Source organism: Sorex araneus, chromosome 4, assembly GCF_027595985.1.
Source record: "Sorex araneus isolate mSorAra2 chromosome 4, mSorAra2.pri, whole genome shotgun sequence".
Taxonomy (NCBI): domain Eukaryota; kingdom Metazoa; phylum Chordata; class Mammalia; order Eulipotyphla; family Soricidae; genus Sorex; species Sorex araneus.
In genome coordinates this window covers 43,431,660-43,453,539 of record NC_073305.1, presented here as the reverse complement: position 1 = coordinate 43,453,539, position 21,880 = coordinate 43,431,660, and the positions used below count along the sequence as shown (strand labels likewise).

The 21,880-nt window shown below is 50.8% G+C and overlaps 1 protein-coding gene across 1 annotated transcript; it reads left to right on the top strand.

Annotated features, from left to right (window-relative positions):
* The first annotated feature begins 435 nt into the window (after positions 1–435).
* On the top strand, positions 436–21,330 carry LTF (lactotransferrin). Its single transcript, XM_055136088.1, has 17 exons — positions 436–533; positions 3,116–3,279; positions 4,920–5,028; positions 5,341–5,523; positions 5,855–6,002; positions 6,921–6,976; positions 8,338–8,516; positions 8,962–9,156; positions 9,968–10,102; positions 11,553–11,643; positions 12,823–12,867; positions 13,212–13,367; positions 14,516–14,657; positions 16,294–16,361; positions 17,742–17,926; positions 19,515–19,704; positions 21,201–21,330. Exons 1-17 carry the CDS (start codon positions 491–493, stop codon positions 21,233–21,235), a joined length of 2,124 nt encoding a protein of 707 aa, XP_054992063.1. The 5' UTR covers positions 436–490; the 3' UTR covers positions 21,236–21,330.
* Positions 21,331–21,880: the final 550 nt, after the last annotated feature.

The following is a 21,880-nucleotide window of genomic DNA, read 5'->3' as shown; positions in this document are numbered from 1 at the left end:
TGGGGAGTCCCCTCTAGCACTCGGGTCTGGGTGCTGGGCCGGAGCAGCAGAGGACGCCATCTGTTCCAATTGTCCTTAGACACCATGCGCTCAAAGAAAGGGCAGCCAGGAGGTTAAGGTAGGGGTTCACCTCCGGACCCCAGGGAGAAGAATGCGAGGACAATTCTGGGGGCTGCGACTCCTCGGGGATCTAAGCCGACTTGTGTGTGTGGGAGGGGGGAGCGTGAAGAACGTCTCGAATCCTGGGCGGAACCTGGCGATTTTGAGGACTTGCAGGTAGATAGGGGCTGGTTTGCCCCTGGCTCGGAGCCCTGCCCAGGCTCAGTTCCTCCCCACACCACCTTCCCCGCCTTCTCAGCCGGTTCGAGGAGGGAGGAAGCGGGGGGAGAGGGCGGAGCAAAGCCCGTGAGGTCACCCAACCTGGATAAAGGGGTGCAGAGGGACGCAGGTGGCAGTCTTCATTCGCGGGAGTCGGCTCTGAACCCCAGAAATGAGGCTCTTCTTCCCCACCCTGCTATTCCTCAGCGCCCTCGGTGAGTGCAGGTACCTGGGACGCCCCCATCCCCCAAGCGGGGATCTGGTCCCTATGCCCGCCGCTTACAGGGGTGGTCGCGTACTTTCCGTCGGGTGGGCCCTCTTAACCTGCACCCCGTCAGGTTCCAGCGCTCAGCCGGGTGGTCGACCTGGCCCCCGTGCCCCGTGAGGTGGGCATTCAGTGCTCCAAGCGTGGAACACTGGGTGGGCGTGGGGCTTCCTTTGGCCGCGCCCCAGCCCACCCGGGCTGCGACCCACCCATCTAGGATTGGCCACGCCCACTTAAGCTATGTCCCTCCCACCCAGGCTTGGTACCGCCCACCGAGCTCGGTACCACCTACACGGCCTTGGCCCCGCCCACCCAGGCCTGGTCCCTCCCACATTGGTTTTACCCCGCCCACTAGCCCTCGGCCCCGCCCACCAGGATAAAGTCTTGCCCACCCGGGCTGGTTCTGCGCGCCCGCCTGCACTGCGGTTGCGGGAGCTGCAACTACTCTAAAACTTCCCTGCACAGTGGCGCAGAGTTTCCCAAAGGTCTTCAGGAATCCTCCTCCCTCTCAACGCCCCACTTTTCTCCTGTTAGGAAGATGGGTGCCCATAGTGCCGTTACCGAGTTTTGTGCGGGAGAATAATGAAGCTCCGAGGGAGTGAGCAGCTTGCCGCAAGACGTAGTATATAGGAGGCAGAGTTCCAATTCCTGCTCTCAAGGCACTGGAACTTGGGAGAGCGCCTTTCTGGGGGGTCTTCATCAAAAAGACAAAAAACCGGTCAGAGCTGTGAGGTGAGGGTTGTGTTCACAGGGCACTTCTGTCAGAGAGCTCGACATGGAGATGCTTTTTTTCTTGAAAGGACTAGGAGGAGCCCTAGAAGGAACTGCCAGGCTCTGAGTCCCCTACCCCTCAGACTTCGGAGGGGTCGCTCCTGTGATGGGCACGTGGGAGGGGGTCTTCTTGCACTGGGGGAGGAGTCCAGCCCCTAGGCAGTGGAGTGTCAAAGTAAATCCCAGGGATCATCCTGGCTCAGTTGCACCTCCACATTCAATTCGTACTTAAAACATTTTGTTGTTGGGGCTGGAGCGATAGCACAGCGGGTAGGGCGTTTGCCTTGCATGCGGCCGACCTGGGTTCGATCCCTGGCATCCCATATGGTCCCCCAAGCACTGCCAGGAGTAATTCCTGAGTGCAAAGCCAGGAGTAACCCCTGAGCATCGCTGGGTGTGACCCAAAAAGCAAAAAACAAAACAAAACATTTTGTTGTTTGTGTTGGGGTTACACCAGCTATGCTCAGGGGTTACTCTTGGCTCTGCGCTCAGGAATTATGCCTGGTAGTGTTTGGGTGTGGGGTGAGCATATAGGATTCTAGGGATCAACTGCATGCAAGGCAAGTGCCCTATCCACTGTACTGTGTCACTGGACCCATAAATCTTGGTTGATTTTTAAATTTAAATATTACAATTTGTGTCACACCAGCACCCAAGGTGTGACTAAATCCCTTATCCTGCTTTAGGGGTTTCTGGGGTAGGGGTTGAGGGTGGGGGGAAGGGTAGGTCATATTTCAGACCCTCCCTGCCTCCGAAGAGTTGTGCAGAAGGAAGCTGAGGGCACGTGCTCTCAGGAAGATTCCATAAAGGCTGGCATCTGAGTAAGGGGTGCAGTGCAGGTTTGGGTGACTGTGCAGGAGGAGCCAAACATGGACCTCTTCAGGGTCGGGAGATTTCTTTCCCTTCTGGATAGCTTTTATTTCTTTTTCTTGCCTTATTTTTGTGCTAAGATCTGTTGTACTATGTTGAGTAGAAGTGAGAATGACCACCCCTGCTTTGCTCCTGATCTTAGGGGGAAAACACTTCATCTTTCTCCATTTCAATATGCGATTTGGTGACTTTTTTCATAGATCCTTTTTGTCAGGCAGTCATGTGGTTTTTAGGGTGAGCAAAGCTGGTAGAGCTTCCTCTCTTACTACATAGATTATATCAACAAAAGCCAAGACAACAGAAGATCTAGGACCTAAGTGCAGGTAATAACTCAGAGACACAATCCACGTGTGTACCACTTATGGCAGTTACTGACATGGAGCCAAGTATATTTTTCTTGATTTCTTTGTTAACCTCTCTGGAGGCTCCTACATACACTGCAGTTTACAGTGCTCTATAGTCTGCCCTATAGTCTAGACTGAGATTTGCTACTTCTGAGCAGCCAATCATAAATCTTCCTTTAGATTCAATTGCCAGGTAACTCTTCCTTGTTTACCACCTAGGATCCAGTGGGCCAAAGAAGGGAAAAAGCCCTTCCAATGGGATACAAGGAATCCTTCACTCTTTGTGGGGGGAAAGGCAGGCAAGAAATGTGTCAGTATAAAGGGAAGAAAGTCCAAGGCTTGATGGGCCTTTCAAATGATTGAGAATCCCCCACTCTAGTTAGCATCAAGTGCCTATCAGGCCAAGCAGAAACCTCCAGTAAGGAGAATGAGCGGATGCAGTCCTAGATATGGGTGGAGAGACATGGAGGAAACACCGTCGGAGGATGAGGTACTCCCTTCTAGGGACTGTGCAGCTTGAGCCAACTCCTTGGCCTTTGTCTTCCAGGACTCTGTCTGGCCATTCCTAAGAAAAGTGTTCGATGGTGTACCACTTCATCTTTAGAAGGTGTCAAATGTGACAAATTCCAATCACAAATGAAAATAGTGAGTGGTCTCTTGCTCACCTGTGTAAAGAAAAACTCCTACCATCAGTGCATCCAGGCCATTGCGGTAAGTAAATGCCACACATAGGGAGGGACCAAATGGGATAGCAGGGGAAGGAAGGGAAGGGAGTAAAATAAAATAGGAAGCATGCTCTCCTCTGTGGTCTTACTGGGTGGTGGGTGTTTGTGAGTCAGCAGCTGAAATAAACATTCTAAAGTAGAGAGCTCATGTCTGGGGAATCTGGGAACTCCCCTTAAATTATTAGTGGGTATGACACAGCAGTAGCCATATTTGGTCAATAGATAATGCTGATAAAAAGTCAAGGTTGCCCTAAGGGGAAAATCTGGAGAAAGATCTTAGCCTCTAAACCCTGAGAATTGTTATCACCTCATACTGCAGGGACAGGGTCCACCAAGGCACTGGGTCTTGCAAAGGTAGAGGACCTTTCAGGTTCCTTTGGGGGCAGGGTGGTTCCATGTGGTGCCAAGGATTGAACCTAGGGCTTGTGCATTCAATGCATATACTCTAGCCCTTTGGACCCTTCTCCTTGGCCCTTCTTTTGTTATTTGAAGTGTCAAATCTGAAATAAATTATTATACAAACAATAAATTTAACCAAGGCTCCACAGAGTAAAGAAAATGTTTGGTGGTTTAGGTGAATAAAGCAATCTATAAACTATGAATTGTGAATGGAATAAGTGACCTTGTAAAGAATAAGCTCAAGAGGACAAATATGGTTGACTATGATAATTTTAATCACTGTCACTGTTACCCCGTTGTTCATTGATTTGCTTGAGTGGGCACCAGTAATGTTTCCATTGTGAGACTTGTTACTGTTTTTGGCATATCAGATATGCCACGCACGGTAGCTTGCCAGGCTCTGCCGTGTGGGTGGGATACTCTCGGTAGCTTGCCAGGCTCTCCGAGGGGGGCAGAGGAATCAAACCCAGGTTGGCTGCATGCAAGGCAAATGCTCTACCTGCTGTGCTATCGCTCCAGCCCGATAATTTTAATAAATCTTAATATTTGTATTTTCTGAGAGTTGCTTCAGGAGAAGCAAATGAAACTCCATTTTCTTGTTATATGTAGTTGATGTGTTTCCAACCTCTGGGAAACTCTTTATCCTGATTGGTTTCAGTCCACATTGTCTTACAGAGGAAGGGTTCCAATGGCCCTGGGCCTCAGGGTTGGTTTCCGACCCGGGTTCGATTCCTCTGTCACTCTCAGAGAGCCTGGCAAGCTACCGAGAGTAACTCGCCCACATGGCTCGTGGTGTATTCGATATGCCAAAAACAGTAACAACAAGTCTCACAATGGAGACGTTACTGGTGCCTGCTTGAGCAAATCAATGAGCAACGGGATGACAGTGATACAGTGATACAGTGATTTGTATTTTCTGTTTCATAAAAAAATACCTTAAACAGAACAGAGAGAAAACCAGGGGTGAGAATTGTCAAAACCACTTTCAGCAGGAATGTTGGGGAAGAGCACCTGGGAGTGTGGGTGGGCAGGCATGTAAAGGTGGGCAGCAGCCCACTTTAGGAGTGAAAGAAGTTGGCCAGTGACCCTTGTTCCCAAAGTTGGACCTTGGTGTGGGTCACTTGTCATGAGAGGACATGATGATCCTTTGTAAGATCTTCCTGAAATCCCAGTTGCCTGGGTTTGGGACAGATTTTCTCCTGAAGCTGGTCTGACCTCTGGTTTCAGGAAAACAAGGCAGATGCTGTGACCCTCGGTAGCAGTTTGATATATGAGGCAGGCCAGGAGCCCTACAATCTTCGACCTGTAGTGGCTGAGGTCTACGGAACTGAAGCAGGTGCGTCCAACCTGGGGACCAGGAAGTTGGGGTGACCTTGGCCTTGACTCCAAGCTCAGATATGTCAGGGTGGCTGAGTCTTGGAGGTGGGATCTCAGGCAGCCACTTGAGGAGCTGGAGTTGCTGGACTTTTTGGGTCAGATACTGGCCCCTAGGGTGGGGAGGAGGCCATGTGTCCCCAGGGGACAGAGCAGGCTCCCGGAGCACAGGGCAGTGAGCGTTTCCCTGTCTCACGGGGCTTGAAAGGGATGATGACTCCTTTCTCTCCTGGATCTGGGCTAAAGGCTCTCCATCCTCGCTGCCCCTTTGCAGAACCCCAGACCCACTACTACGCCGTGGCTGTGGCGAAGAAAGGCAGCAACGTCCAACTGAACAACCTGCAAGGCGTGAAGTCCTGTCACCCGGGCCTCAACTGGACGGCGGGGTGGACTGTCCCTGTGGGCGTGCTGCGCCCCGTCTTGAACTGGAACGGGTCACCGAAGTCCCTTCAGGATGGTCAGATGGGGTTGGGCAAAGGGGGATGACCTTAGGGCAAGCATTTCCTCTCTGGGTGCATAACCAAGGCACTTGGGGATCCCCAGGCGAGGGGCGGGAGTGAACCCGAGGCCAGGTTGCGCGGGGTGGGGGTGGGTGTTCAGCCAGCACGAAGGCAGTGCCAGCAGCCTTTGCAGATGTCACTGGGGGCTGCTCAGGGGCTTCTCTCTGAGCTCCCAGCTTCACACAGGCTGGGTGGCAGGGCTGGAAGAAGGGGCTCTCTGCCTGGATGGCTGGGGTAGCCACCCGGGGCCGAGCTGCCTCACACAGTTTTCTTTCTTTATGTTTACAGCTGTGGCTGGGTTCTTCTCTGCCAGCTGTGTTCCCTGTGTCAACAGGAAGCAGCACCCCAAACTGTGTCAACTGTGTGCAGGGACCAGGGCCAATAAGTGTGCCTGCTCCTCCAAGGAACCATACTTTGGCTACACTGGGGCCTTCCGGTGAGTGTAGCGGTCCTCTTCTCCGCTGCGGCTGATGTGTCCTGTGTACTCAGGCCCGGAGGACTTTCCTTGGCCCTAGACAGATCACAGCCTGCTCACGGGGCCCATGGAGGAGGCAGACGTCTGCTGCTGCCGTGGAGAAACTGAGGCCAGCGAGGGTGCTCACTTGGCCCCATCCGGCTCCCCTCTAGCCTTCTGGACTCCCTTCCCTCTACACCAGCCTGAGAAACAGTGACTTTGCCTGTGGTCCTGCTGCTTCCCGAAGGACCCTGGATCTCACTTTGCCCCTGTGTTTTCCCAGATTCCTCCTGCCTTTGTCTGGCCCCTCTAGCACGGAGGAACAGAAGGAGCAACTAGTCCCAGGCCACCCTGGCTGGTGCTGGCCTTTCCCAGGGGTAGAATTTTCTCCTACCTGGGCTCCTGCCCTACGCGGGCCTGGCCTCTCCCATTCACAGCCTTCTCCCTGTGCCTCAGAGCCACTCGCCTTCCCTGACTGACCTCACCTCTCTGCCCCTGATGCTGAGGAATCTACTGCTCCTCTCACATCTCCCTCCTGGGCACAGGCGGTTTTGTAGTGAGGCCTTCAGTTTCTTGCCCGGGCAATCCTGTGAGAAGGAAACACACGGATAGGAAACCATAGGAGGCCTTTACCCTCATGACATTCAGGGACTTTTCACTTTAACATAGAAAGAAAAAAAATTGCCCTCTCAGTCCTGAAAGGTTGTGTGTGTGTGTAGGTGCTTCTGGTCTGTCTCTGAGCCTGGCTTCCTCAGGATCTACCTGGAGGGAGGAGCCCCTGCCACCTGCCTTGCGTGACGCCCTGAAGGCCCTGGCCCCAGGAGAGCAGCACCAAGGGAGGTAGCGGGAGGAAGTCTCAGGGGATTGTGGTGCTGACCTTCTGGGGTGTCTGTTTCACAGGTGTCTGAAGGACGGGGCCGGACAGGTGGCTTTCCTCAGGGATACTGCAGTGCTCGGTAAGAGTGGGGAGAAGACTAGAACTGTCGCACCTCTTAGTGGAGCCTGACTGGCTCCTGAGCTCGTTGGATTCCTCAGTTGTCGCATTCCCTTGTATCAAGATTCCCTGCAGGACGCAACTCTTCTCTGATGATATTTCCTAGTTTAGATGATCAGTTTTCTTGAATTCTCCCCCTACTTTTCTCATCCTCTCCAGGACACCTGTTTCAAGGTACCTGACATGTGTCCTCTGAGATATACGCGGTCTTCCACCATTGTCTGTGGTGATGTGTATTTCACACTTTCATTGTTAGAGATTAGCCTCTATTGTTCAGTGGTTCTGACCACTGAGGAATGCTCCAGGGAACATGTCTGTGAGCTTTTACTTATGTACCTCTCCAATAATAGATTAGGTCACCCCATCCTTACCTCTATCACCAGTTGTGCGATTCATGCCCTTATGTACAACCACAGAGTGTCTTGTGGGAGAATGCCCCTGAAGGACCACACATTGAAACATGTGTAGACTGAACACAGTTTACTCAGGCCCACAGGAGACACAGGCCACTATACCCACCCTGGATTATTATGTCACTCTGAGGAATTGACACACCCACCAGCACCCTGTATTCCTCCTTTCTCCATGACTTCAATTTAAGGGATTTTAGATTTAGTTTTTTGTGCGAATGATATAATCAATTTGCACATCCTTAATTAGGATGATGTACATCTGACACCTATAAAGCTGAATTTATAAATTCTCTCAATGCATTTGCTAGAAATTTGAGTTTTTTTCTCTCATGTTAGAGTCTTCTACTATTTTTTGTTGTTTTCCCATCCCCACCTGGTGGTGCTCAGGGTTTGCTTTTGGCTCCGAGCTTAGGGAAGCTTTCTGTTACTTTACACACTCTGAAGCAATTTGTAGATGATACAGATGAATAATTCCAAGTTGGTTTGAGTTCACTTATAACACAGACATTTCTATTTTTTAATGTATCAGTATTGAGAAATCACTCAACTATATTTTCTACCTTAAAACTTTTCCTTTTTCTTTCCAGAGACCTGGGTCAGGTGGGTAGGCCTCTTACCTAGGCCTTTTCTCCATGAGTGACCCTTTTCTAGGTGGGCTTGTTGTAGAAACAGATGACTTGTCAGGTGCAGCTGCCAGAGCCCCAGGACCTTTTGATACTGTCACCGAATACTACATTGACCTCCAAGGCTTCTCCTACACTGTCTTTACCTTTGGAAGAGTCTGGAGCGTCTCCCTGCCTTCCTGATGCCCAATCTTGCCTACTCTAAGCAAGGTCTCTTATTCTGTGGTGCAGGTGCAGGTCAGGGTCACTGCCTGCAGTCGGCTCACCTGGTCTCCCCCTTCCCTCAGACAACCTGCCAGATAAGGCTGAGCGGGACCAGTATGAGTTGCTGTGTCCTGACAACACCCGAAAGCCAGTGGATGCCTTCAGAGAGTGTCACCTGGCCCGCGTCCCTTCGAATGCAGTGGTGGCCCGGAGTGTGAATGGCAAAGAGGACTTGATCTGGAATCTTCTTCAGCAGGCACAGGTACCCTCACCCCTGGTTCTCCTCACCTGCTCTCATTTGAGCGAGTGTGGTTCCTTTTCTCCTGAACTTCCTGTCCCACCTAAAGTCCTTCTGGAGCCTCTCTGGGCTTCTGGGTATTTTTAGATACAGCGGCCTGCAGCCTCGGATATATCCAGGACACTCTCAAAGACAGCAAAGCCTTCTGGCAGGGCCCACGGGCAGTGTCTCACTGGCTGGGGCAGGAGCAGGGAAGGGGGTATATGGAATATGCTCTTGGCTCCAGGGTTCCGGGGCCCTAGCAACTTGGCAGAGGATCAGCTCCTGCTCCGGGGTCCAGGAATGGCATGAACTGCCCTGTGGAAGGACGTTGGCTCTGACTCATCACAAGGCTCCAGGTTTTCTGTTCAACACTGGTCTTCCTTGGTTGCCTCCCTACTTAACTCTAAGCCTGCTTTTCCTTAATTAGGAAAAATTTGGAAAAAACAAGTCGCCAGCATTCCAGCTCTTTGGCCCTTTCCGTGGGAGGAAGAACCTGCTCTTTAAAGACATCACTGTTGGCTTTTCGAGGGTCCCCGTGAAGGTAGATGCTAAGCTGTACATTGGTTCCAGCCTCCTCAGATTCATCCAGAACCTGAATGAAAGTGAGTGGGGACCTGCCTGTGTCCAGAGGGCAGGCTGGTGTGATGTGTGTGTGGGGGCGAGGGGCAGGCAAGTGGGGTTGGGGGTGAGTGAGGGGAGGGGCCTCCCAGAGAGCACTTCATTCCCCCTCAATGGGCAGCAAGATTCTGCTCTGTCTCGGCCACTTTATGTCCAGGCCACAGGAGGTCTGACACAGGTGCAAGAGTCATCTGTGGACCCAGTCAGGGTCTTGCAGACCGTGTAACATGGGATTCGGGGGGCTGTCTCCAAGCTGACCGCCACCTGGCCAGTGCTGCCATATGGCCCTGTCCTCAGGCTCCCCTGCCCCATGAGAAAAACCCACATCAATCGAGAGTCAGGAGGGGTGGGAGTGGAACTGGGGTGGGGGGCATTGCTCCATGCCTGACTTGGGAGACTCAGAGGTCCAGCCTCGCCATTGCTGCGTTTCTGTCTGGGGTCTTACGGGAAGCTGCAGTGAATGGTGTTGATGACTGGGCCGGGGAGGTCAGGGCAGTGCTCAAGGTCCCTTAGGCCATCTCTGGAGGCTGCCACTGTCCTGGAACTTTATCCCCGTGGCACAGCCACATTAGGTGAGTCATTCCCTTAAGGATGGAAGGGTGGACTTGAAGCCAAGAGGAACCCGAGTGAGAAACCAAGGGGGCTCTGTGGACATGCTGAGAGTGGAGGGGGAAGGCCAGGCACCCCTGCCCCAAGCGGGAGGAAGTTCCCTCTGGAGCAGGAAGGGCTCTCTGGGGGGAGCAGGGTCCCGGGGGGGCCGGGGTGGCGCCCCCACCAGCTGTGTCCCTCCGGCAGAGTTCGAGCGGCTGTTGGAGCAGAGGAAGCACCTGGTGTGGTGCGCTGTGGGCAGTGACGAGGAGCGCAAGTGCAAGCAGTGGAGCACCCACAGCCAGAACACAGTGACCTGCACCGTGGCTGCCACCTCTGAGGACTGCATCGCCGCCGTGTTGGTGGGTGCCACCTGCATGCCCGCCTGCCATGCGGCACCACACCTTCCCCTACTGGGGAGTGAGCAGGAGCGAGGAGGCGTGGCTGGCAGGGCCAGTCAGGGTGGCCTGAGCACACTGACACGGCCGGTGCGCTCGGAAGTTGTTCTTGAGCCTAAGAAAACCCCCCACTCCCCACCTCTGCAGGAAATGGGGGAAACAAAACTAGGAAATCAAAATGAAACAAAAGGCAAACCACTGATCTCTCGCAAAAATACACAGTGGGGAGAATCTCCCACCCAGGCATTTCACAGCCCAGCTAGGCAGCTGCGTTATACAATCTTGGACTGACCAATGGGGTTTTTGAGTTCTTTATTGGGTTATCATGGCCAACTTCACCTGTGAATATTCTTTTTTCACTCTTTTGTTTTTTTTTAAAAAATTGGTGTATTGGGGCTAGAGCAATAGTACAGTGGATAAGGCACTTGCCTTGCGCATGACTTACCTGGGTTCAACCCCTGGCTTCCTGTGAAGTCCCTGAGGACAGCCAAGAGTAATTCCTGAGTGCAGAGCCAGGAGTAACCCCAGAGCATCGCCAGGTGTGTCCCTCAAAACAAAAACAAATCAAAGATAAATTTGGTTTATTTAAAAGATTTGAATATAAGTTTTGTTTTGGGCCACACCTGGTGATGCTCAGGGGTTACTCCTGGCTCTGCACTCAGGAATCACTCCTGGTGGTGCTTGGGGGACCAAATAGGACGAGTCAGGATAGAACCTGGGTCAGTCACATACTAGGCAAATGCCCTACATGCTGTACTAGCTCACCGACCCCTTACCCTGTGACTATTCTTTAAAAACATGATTTTAGGCTGTCTGTACATGACCGGGGCTCTGTTTAGCTCTTCCTCTGTTCTGCACAGCTCCCATTTATGAGCCTGGCCTGGCACATCCTTAATCCATAGCTCCAGTTACAGGGTACAGGGTTGGGGTATGCACAAATGATTACTTGGCTGAGGGGGGAAGCTTTGCAGCCTGGCTGAACGCATGCTCTGGTGTTGGAATCAGGCTGTGTCCTAACGGTGAGCCAATGAATCGTTTCTGCTCATTTCTTGACCAACCTATGTGGCACTTGGAACGTCATGTCAATGAACTGAGATCTGAGGAGAACCTGGGCCCCATCTTCCTTCTCATTGAATCAGATTGACGAAGGAGGCACCCCGAGAATGCAGGGAGCACACACAGGGGTTTGCTCAAAGCACAGAACGAGCACCACATGTGGTTGGTCCTCTCAGTGACAGGCCATGGCACGTGCGGCGCGTGGGGTGGGCAGGGAATTAATACAGCGAAGGTATTTCCTTAGAGGACTCAGTTCAAACACTGCCCCTCTCTGGGCCCCCGACAGGTGTTCTCTTCCAGAGGTGTAGGAGCGGGGTGACTGGACAGCTTTCCCCAGAGCTCTGCCATGTCTTTGCAGAAAGGAAACGCGGATGCCCTGAGCTTGGATGGAGGTTATATCTACATGGCGGGCAAGTGTGGGCTGGTGCCTGCCCTGGTGGAGAAGCGACGTAAGTGGGCCAGTGTCCCCCCTTGGTTTATTTCCTTCGTGTCATGGGGTGGAGGCTGGGGGTGGAGAGAGAGCAGTAACCCTACTCAGTGAGTGGGTCCAGCTTAGGGTGGATACATTCAGATGAGAGAGAGGAGAAGGCACAACTCAAAGGGCAGAGTTACCCCAGAACCTCTGGTGTTGAGAACTGATGAACCATAGAGTAGTCATCCATTCTTTTTTATTTTTCATTTTTTTCAATTTTGTGGTTGCGTGGGGATTTGGACCACACTTCGTGGTGCTCAGGGCTTGCTTCTAGTTCTGTGCTCAGAGATCACTCCTGGCAGTGCTTGGAAGACCATATGCAGTGCTGGGGTTTTGAACCATTCTGGGTCGCTTGCCAGGCAAGCACCTTACCTGCTGTAATCTTACGAGCCCTGGTCTCTTATTCTTAATTAAGATTTTGTTTTTCCACTAAAGTATGATACGCATGCAGAAAGGGGAGTATAATGTACACTTCCATGACAATTCTGCTGGTCCATTTCGAAGCACAGTACCCAGGTTAGGACACAGTGAGCCTCACAAATGCCCTCATGCCCTTGGTCATCAGCCTCTTACTGGAGACTCCTGGCTTTAAGCCACACAGATCAATTCTGCTCGTTCTGGAGCTTGTATGAAAGGCATCATCATAGCTTTTTATTTTCTCTCTCATCCAGTGTTATATTTGTGCTGTTTATTCCTGTGAATGGATAGCTCTGTTCTCTCATATTCTACTGGGGGACTCTGCCACAGTAATTGATTTGTCCACTAGTGGCTGGGCATTGCTTTAGTTCCAGTTGGTGACTATTGTGAACAGTGTGGTATGAACAGCTGTGCCCATGACTCTGGGTGAGCCTATGCCTGCATTTCTGCTGGGGCAGCCTCTTTGGATCTTACTCTGCATCATTGTTCAGCCTTGAAAGTCTGTGACATCTCAATAAAACCTAGTGCTTGGGCTGGAGTGATTCCATAGTAGGTAGGACATTTGCCTTGCATGTGGCTGACCCGGGTTTGATCCCCAGCATCTCATATGGTCCTCGAGCCCACCAGGAATTATCTCTGAGTGAAGAGCCAAGGGCAAGCTTTGGCACCATTGGCTGTGACCCAAGCAAACTCAAAATACAAAGTAAAAGACATTTTCTTTTGTTTTTAATTCCTTCAGAATCCTCCGAGACGGACTCAGATTGTGTCAATACCCCTGCAGAAGGTGAGTCAGTCTTGTTGGTGATTCACACTTGGTTGGGCTCACACTTGCTCTTCATCAAGTTTGTGGCCCACAGTCATTGCTTTAGTAGCTCACACATAAAGGGAAATTGTTGGTTTGTAATTCAGGGGGGTGGGGACACTGTGTGGTCGATTCAAAGACAGTCCCTGGTAATCATTTAAAGGCTCGACTCTACTTACCGTCTTATTTCATAGCCCAATTCAATCTCACCTTAACACAGAGCAGTTTTTGTCTCACCCATTCGCTGATGCTCTGTGACCTATTTTGGCCCTGGAGTCCACACGCCAGCGCCTCCGGAGGAGTAAGACTTGCTCTTTGTCATCCAGGCTATTTCGGTGTGGCAGTGGTCAGGAAGGCAAACGCTGACCTCACCTGGAATTCTCTGAGAGGCAGGAAGTCCTGCCACACTGCGGTGGGCAGGACTGCAGGCTGGAACATTCCCATGGGTCTGCTCTTCAACCGCATCGGCTCCTGCAAATTTGGTGAGGAACCGAGAGGGAGGTTGGGCTGGTGCTCTGGGGGGCTGGATACGTCCTGCTGTGGAGCTGCAGGGGAGGGGACCAGAAGGCTGATGGGGGCCACGTTTGCCCTGGGGCAAGCACCGTCTCCTGGAGTCATGGAGGGGTTCTTGGCATACCACTTCCCAGGTGCCTCCCCAACCCACCCCCAGGGAAAAAGCCCTCCTACATCTTGTCTGTTCCTCTGCATCCTAAGAATGGAAGCAGGTGTGGTGAAATCAATGATATTTATTTATTTATTTATTTATTTATTTATTTATTTATTTATTTATTTTTGCTTTTTGGTCACACTGCAATGCACAGGGATTACTCCTGGCTCATGCACTCAGGAATTACTCCTGGCGGTGCTCAGGGGACCATATGGGATGCTGGGAATCAAACCCGGGTCGGCCACGTGCAAGGTGAACGCCCTACCTGCTGTGCTATCACTCCAGTCCCCCAAATCAATGATATTTAATTTTTTTATTTAATTATTTTGTGGCTCCTGCGAAGTTCAGATCTGGATTCCTCTTGTCACTGGCGTCCTAGTCTGCGGAAAGGGACCAACCTGTCCCATGATGGGAGAATTATGTGACTAGGCAGATTGGCTTTTCCCTCCACACTGTGAAGGGGCTGAGTCTGACCTCAGGGATTCACATCCATCTTACTTCTGGGGCCGGTCACCACCCTCCCCATACCCCGCCCCACGCACACTCCCTCAACTCATCTCACCTGGATCAGATTAGCCCTGTCTACCTGCTGGCCACTCCCACTCCTCTTTCACTGCCCAGTCCTGTCTCATGGCTCTACTAGCCACCTGGGCACTGAGGCTTGATGCACAAAGAGCGCCCAGGTCAAAGGCTGGAATCTCTGGCAGAGCAAAAGGAGCACACGTGTTTCGGGGAGAAGCAGGTGGCCGGGAGGTGTCTGACATCACCTCCAGTCTGGTGCTGAATGGGGGGAGGCGTGGGCCTGGGTGGTGCTCAAGGCTGGGGGATGTGTCCATAGTGGTAGTGGATCTGTGTTTCTGTGTATCCTGGTCGGTGGTAAACTGAAGCAAGTCCCCCGGCCCGGCAGTAAGGCCATGCAGAGGACTTGGGAAGTAGAACACTTCCCACATTCCTTCTTTGCAGCTGAATACTTTAATCAAAGCTGTGCCCCTGGGGCTGAGCCCAGTTCCCGCCTCTGTGCGCTGTGCATTGGTGATGAGCAAGGCCAGAACAAGTGCGCAGCCAACAGCAAGGAGAGATACCACGGCTACACGGGCGCGTTCAGGTGAGCATCCACCCAGCTGCCCGTCCTTTAGCAGCTTGTCACCCAAGGGGCCGGTCAGGGCAGGAGCAGGGCTCACCCTGGCGGTCCCCCAGTGGGCAGCCAGCCAGCAGCCTCGGGGCCGTGCGACCTCCTTTCTGGCCACTCCACCTCAGGCCTGGAGCCGCAGTAACATCTGTTGGCCTCCAACTCTGCTAGTTAGAGGATGTGGTGTCTAAAGATCTTTCTGCACTTCCCATAACCCCTGCCCACTGCCCCAGTCCAGGTCCTGGTTTTAGATTAGGTTTCGCTTTAAGTTTGGCCTTCGAAATGACAGCAAAGGGTGTACTGCCACATTATTCTCTGAAGTGAAAAAGAAACCAAAACATACACTTTCAGAAACCAAAACATGAGCTTTCAGAATCCACTGGTAACCTTGCAGTGCTTCGTGGGCACTCTGCATCTCCTGTATTTTACAGTCCTGTTCCTTTGGGTGCTGCTTCTCAGGGACACTGTTAGGGTTTGCCTGGCACAGTCTCCATTTGCTGCTGGTCCACATCCCTAGTCTCCAACCGCCAGCTCTAAATCTCCCCAGAAGATGGCACTGTGCATCTGCTCTGGACTATGGCCAAAGTGGCCCCTGGAACTTCCTGTTATCAGCTGAGGAGCCTGGGCCCCTCCCAGGGGAAGCTTGGAACTACCCCCTGAGTGTCTCGTAAAAAGTATTTTGTGAATGTGCAAAAGTATTGTTAAGGGACTAAGAACTTGCAAACAGAAAAGTTGTGATGTGCTTCCTCTCAGAAATATCATAGTCTTGTGTCTGATGAGGAATTAAAAATCAGTAGTTTCTTTATTTTACAGACCAACATCAAGGTCTTATTTTGCTGGAAACATCAAGACTTTAGTATTGGTATTTATACTTAAGAAAGCACCTCCAGGGGCTGGAGCGATAGCACAGCGGGTAGGGCATTTGCCTTGCACGCGGCCGACCCGGGTTCTATTCCCAGCATCCCATATGGTCCCCTGAGCACCGCCAGGGGTAATTCCTGAGTGAAGAGCCAGGAGTAACCCCTGTGCGTCGTCGGGTGTGACCCAAAAATCAAAAAAAAAAAAGAAAGAAAGCACCTCCAAATTTCATTCAAAGGGAAAGCTGGCACCAGCAGTCTTACCTCTATATTTCTTTTTCTTGTTTTTAATTAAAAATTAATTAAAGAACTGTGATTGACAAAGTTATTGATAGTGGCATTCAAGCAACAATCCCACCACCAATGTCAACTTTTCTCCACCACCAGTGTTAGCTCTATCTGTCCAGCATATTGCTGATTCTGAATTTTGAAGTCAGCTATTTTCTGCTGCCTTTCTAATACAGAAGAGTTAGCCCCACAACTCTCCCTGGGTCCCTCCCACCCTTTGCCCCAAACTGCATCTCCACTGACTGTCCATCAGGAGGACATCTTAATCCATGATTGCATGGTTATGAAAATGAAAATATCACTCTCACATTAAATGAGGTATAATAACATGATATTTCCCTAGAAATCATGGTCTTTGTCTTTTCCATGTTTCTATGTTTTAGGGCCTGGAATGTATGTTGCAAATATTTATGTAAGCTTGAGTGAGTTCTCTCCTCTGGTGATGTTTATTTTCTGAACCATTTCAGGTGCCTGGCTGAGGGGGCAGGAGAAGTTGCCTTTGTGAAAGACACCACCGTCGGGCAGAACACGGATGGTAGGTGAAGATGTCTCTCTTCTCCCTCGCCAGCAGAGCCAAGGGCCTCAGCCAGCCTGGTACTCGGATTGGCATTCTGAGGCATAGAAACGTCTCTAGACTTTGGCTCAATTTCATTCAGAGATTATTACCTCAGTGTACAACATGGTGTCAACTATCAGTATCACATTGATTTTGAAATTAAATATTCTCTCCTCCTTCTCCTGCACTTTCTCCTCTTCTTCCTCCTCCTTCTTTCCTCCTTCTTCTCCTCATTCTCCTCTTCCTTCTCCTTCTCTTCCTCCTCTGCTTATTCTCCTCCACCTTTCTCCTCCTCCTCCTCCTCCTCCTCCTCCTCCTCCTCCTCCTCCTCCTCCTCCTTCTTCTTCTTCTTCTTCTTCTTCTTCTTCTTCTTCTTCTTCTTCTTCTTCTTCTTCTTCTTCTTCTTCTTCTTCTTCTTCTTCTTCTTCTTCCCTCCTCTCCCCCTTCTCTCTCACTCACTTACTCACACACACACTTCCTCTTGTCTATCCTCCAAGCTTTCATAAGGAGAATTAAAGCCATTTATGTGAATTTGGAATTATTTCAACATCAAACACACAAAGCCAAGATCTGAATTAAGTGGGGAGGTCAGAGGGACAGAATGGCTTGGCCTGACAATGAATATTTACCCGCACACACACAAAGACATGCACATAATCATATTTCAAAGTATGAACCCTTAATCTAAGTGGTCTCCAGGGAGCAGACTGCTATCAAATTTAATTTTAAGCTTCACTGGTATTTTATTGGAACTGACTAAACATAATAGGCTTGACTAAACACAGAAGTTCCTATCCTTTCTCTGGTGCTCAAAGGACATTTGAATATGGAAGGACACAATTTCTCTTTGAATACCAACCAGCTATTTTTTTCTTTTGAACTTGCTGGAAAATAATATACAATGGGACAATTTTCTTTTTGAAACAAATGAGCTTTTTTGTTTAATGTGGGTTGGATTCGCAGCCTATCAAACCCACCGTCCCCGAGTGTGCACCTCAGTGGCCTCAGCACCTCTGTGGACTGTGCAACCATGCACACAATCGGTTCTCGAGCTGGACAGCCCCATAACCCCCCACACGGATTAGCATTCGTGTCCACAGCTCTGTCCACACTCATTTCCATTTTCTGGAACATTGCATATGTGGAGCCCACATTATGATCTTTGGTGACTGGCTTCTACTTGAGCACCATGTGGTCCAGGTTCAGACATGTGGTAGAGGTACCACTCGGTGCCTCACTGCTTTTTGTGTTTGTGTGGCGGGGAGGTGGGAAGGTGTCCACTCCTGGCAATACTCATTCTGTCTGTGCAGGTCTGATGGCAGGACCATTTCATATAGCCTGGCTTCTTTCTCTCCTCAGGAAAGAACCCTGAAGCATGGGCCAAAAATCTGAAGCAGACGGACTTTGAACTGTTGTGTGTCGATGGCAGCCGGAAGCCTGTGAGTGAGGTGCAGAGCTGCTACCTGGCCAAGGCCCCTGGTCATGCAGTGATGTCTCGTAAAGACAGGGTAGAATTTGTACGGAAAGTGCTGCTCCAGCAGCAGGTAAGAAGCGCCAATCCCACCTGGCCTTTCTGAACTCAAGGTGCCTGTTTGGTGGCTGTGGCATGAGGCACGGGCTCAGTTCCCTGCCAAGACTTCTTCTCTGACTCGCTCTTCTGGGAGTGAATGGACGACAGCATTTGCTTCCTGCTAGGGGGCTCTCCAGGCCTCCTGGAGGAAAGGGGGGTTTCCTGACCAATGCCAGGCTTGGGGGAGTGTACCTGCCACCTGCCCTGGGTCTTGTGTCCCGTGAGTTGGGCTCACTGCCCCGTCTGGGTGCAGTTACACTTCCTGTCCCTCCTATTGCTCTTGAGATGAGGGAGACACTGAGCCTCCTCCCACAATGCTGAGTGTGGTTTGCTCAGATGATATGAGGTCTGAGCCTGAGCAATGTTCTAGACACGGTCTCTGCATCTGAAATCTCTACCGAAGGGTCTACAGGGTGAAGAAAGTTATCCCGGGGAAGTGATTTGGAGGAAATACTACAATTTCCTTGAAGTGTGTGATTCCTATTGGTGCTTTTGTTGGACCTGCAGGCACCATCCTTCTAGGTCACCTGGGATGGGGAAGAATTGGTGCAAACGCTGCCATCCTGCAGAGCCCTTATCTGGGTATCAGCCCGGGCCGGTTGGAGTTCTGCCGTCCATATGGTGTTTGGTTCCACTCAGCCCTCCTGGGCATGGAGGGGGCACTCTGGCCATGGAAGACCCAGGGAACGACCGAGGGCCACGAGCAGGGAGCGATAGGCTTTCCACTGTGGACCCCTCCGTGGGTAATCTGGTTAATCCCAATGCTGGAGGTTATCAGCTTTGGGGGGCGATCTTGAAACTCCTCACTTAGCATTGAGCTGCCGTAAAGTCTGTGGGATGAAGTCGCAGATGCTTTAGAGAGGACCCAAGGCCAAGATGGAGACTAAAGTTAATGCTGCTGTAATAGAACAGAGAGTAAATTTAAGAGGGTAAATCCTAATAGTTTTCACCACAGGAAAATTCACTTTTTCCTTTTGCTGTTTTGGGGCCACTGTATCCGACTGGGGGGCCACTCATGGTTTGGTGCTTGGGGGGTAACTCTCAGTGGCTCTCAGGTGACCATATGGTGCAGAGATTAAACCCGGGGTTCTGACATGCAAAGCAAGTGCTCTAGTCTTTTGAGAAGCGACTTCCCAGCCCCACAGGAGGAAAATCTTTTCCTTTCCTGTTCTTTTCATTGATCTATGTGAGAAGAATGCTAGTGAAAAATGGCCACCGTTTCACAATACATGCAAATCCAACCATTGTGCCCTATGCCTTAGTTGTATATGCAGTGTTGGATGGCAACGATCTCTCAGTAAAATGGGGGAGAAAGAAAAGGGGAAGTGGGGAAGGTGAACTCAGCAGTGGGGCGGGGCCTGAGTGCTCGCTGCACAGGGTGGGTCAGCCACCAGGGGTGTGGGCACAGGAGGGCTCGGGTCAGGGGGGACTCAGCTAAGGTGGCTGCGCTACTCCAGAACTCAACTGCTTTGGCTCCAGCTGATCCTGAATGGGAGCAGTGTCCGTGTGTGGTCCCTCCTCATCCCTCACCTCACCTGTTTCCCTCTGCCCCTGTGCTACAGGCTCTGTTTGGAAAAAATGGGAAAGACTGCCCAGGCACCTTTTGCTTGTTCCGGTCTGAAACCAAAAATCTTCTGTTCAATGACAACACTGACTGTCTGGCCAAGCTCAAGGTCAATGCAACCTACGAGACGCATTTGGGAGCTGAGTACATCACAGTTGCTGCTAACCTGTGGCAGTGTTCCAGCTCTGGTAAGTGGAGGACTGCACCCCTGGGAAGGCTCTAGGGGTGAAGCTCGAGGGGAGAGGGGCCGCAGCATTTTCTAGGCATGAAGATGTGTATAATGATGAGGCAAAGTGATGCCTTGTTATGTCAGGCAATTGCAATCTTATTGGTGAAGGGAAAGAATTAGAGAATAAAACTAAGCAGTCTGTAATCACCAGGCTCCATTTTTATAATGTGGAGAACAACTATCATGAGGGCATAAAAACTAATTTTATACAGTAAAATGAAGTGTTTTTCTTGATGTGTATGTATATATACATATAAAGACATGTATAGACATGTTTTGTAAGTGATAGTCTATCATAAATACCAATCATAGACAAAGTCTCAAAACAGTTTAGCCAGAAAAAGCATTTTGGTAGTCATTGCTCTTTTAAAAACACGTAGAAGGACTTGCTGAGTGTTCTAAGACTCCAGGGAAACTGCCCCTGTTTTTAGGATGCAACACCCCCCACCCCTTAACATGCACTGGGACATCCAGATTTCTCTTCTTGGCTGGCCACCAAGAAGACATGAGGCTTTGGTGGAGCTGAGGAAAAGGGCACTGTCACTGTCATCCCGTTGCTCATTGATTTGTTCGAGCGGGCACCAGTAACGTCTCTCATTGAGAGACTTATGGTTACTGTTTTAGGCATATCCAATATACACGGGTAGCTTGCCAGGCTCTGCTGGGCGGGCTCCATACTCTCGGCAGCTTGCCGGGCTCTCCGAGAAGGGCGGAGGAATCGAACACGAGTCGACCTCTTGAAAGGCGAAAGCCCAACTTCTGGAAAAGGGCAAAAGTCTCTATATCAGTGCTTCTCAACCAGGCACAATTTTCCCCCCAGAGGAATATTTGGTGATGCCCGGGTGGGGCTGGCATCTAGTGGTAGAAGCTGAAAAGAAGCCCCTAGACACAGCACAGCAGAGCGCTCTAGACTAGAGGCACCCAGCGCAACATGGCCATAGCACTGAGACAGAGAAACTCTGCTTTATGCCAACTGATATCTTAGGGACAAGTGGTTTGAGGACTCCACTGTAAGAAATGTGGCAGTCGGGCTACTCCTATGATAAACACAGTCCTCTGTGTCCCTCCCGGGCAGGGTCTCTGTTCATCTGAGCCCCCAGTCCTTATCACAGCAATTCACGCAAAGCAGAGCTCAGCGAGTATTTGCAGATGAGTAGCAATGAATGGGTGAGTTCTTGTCTGAAGCACAGTTAAATAGAGACTTGTATGAAGGTGATATTGTGAATTATTCACCTTCTCTCCTTCAAAAAGTTAGAGGACGATCCATGCCTTTGAACTGAGTGTGTGACTCGCCTGGTGGCCAGTGGGGTGAGGTGGGTCTCTGTGCTGGGCTGCTTTGTTGCCTGGGGTTCCAGTCCTGGGGCGGAGTGAGTGAGGGTGCCCTGGGAGAGTCTGTCTAAGTATGCTCCCGGGTTGGCTCAGTGTTCTGAATCTCTGCTTTGTTGTGTTCCCCAGAGCTTCTGGATACCTGCGCCTTCCTGGGCAACTAAGACCCGAGAAGATGCCTCAGCCTCCCCAGAGGACCCTTGATCCTTGGTCTTTGGTGTCCTCCCAAGAGTGCTGGGACTCCTTCTCTGGAGGGCAGAAGCATGCCACTTTCGGCTGTTTTCATAATTCTCTGCTGTCTCTTTACAAAACATAAAACAAATAAACATCATTGGTTTTCATTCATAATAATGCATCACTCACTTTTTTTTAAATTTAATCACCCCGAGATACAGTTACAAGCTTTCATGATTGCGTTTCAATCATACAATGATCAAACACCCATCCCTCCACCAGTGCACATTCTCCACTACAAATGTCCCCAGTATACACACCTTTTCAGCCCTTCCCCCGCCTCCATGGCAGACGATTTTCTCCATACTCTCTCTTTCCTTTTGGGCATTATGGTTTGCAATACAGATACTGAGAGGCCATCATGTTTGGTCCTTTACCTACTTTCAGCACACATCTTCCATCTCGAACTATTCTCCAACCATCATTGTCTTAGTGATCCCTTCTCTATTCCAGCTGCCTTCTTCCTCAGCTCATGATCATCACTCACTTTTAAAGAATTTATTCTGAAATCCTCTGTTGGACCAAATACCCGCCCAGTGGGTCTTTCCACCCAAGTTTTCCAGGTCTCAACTCCT

Bases quoted from the DNA above. Each gene is read 5' to 3' on its own strand.
- LTF (XM_055136088.1), top strand. From the start codon at position 491: ATGAGGCTCTTCTTCCCCACCCTGCTATTCCTCAGCGCCCTCG. The intron at 9,157-9,967 runs GTCCAGAGGGCA...CGGCTGTTGGAG, and splicing joins GTGAGTGGGGACCTGCCTGT to CAGAGGAAGCACCTGGTGTG. The intron at 19,705-21,200 runs GTAAGTGGAGGA...TGTGTTCCCCAG, and splicing joins GTGGCAGTGTTCCAGCTCTG to AGCTTCTGGATACCTGCGCC.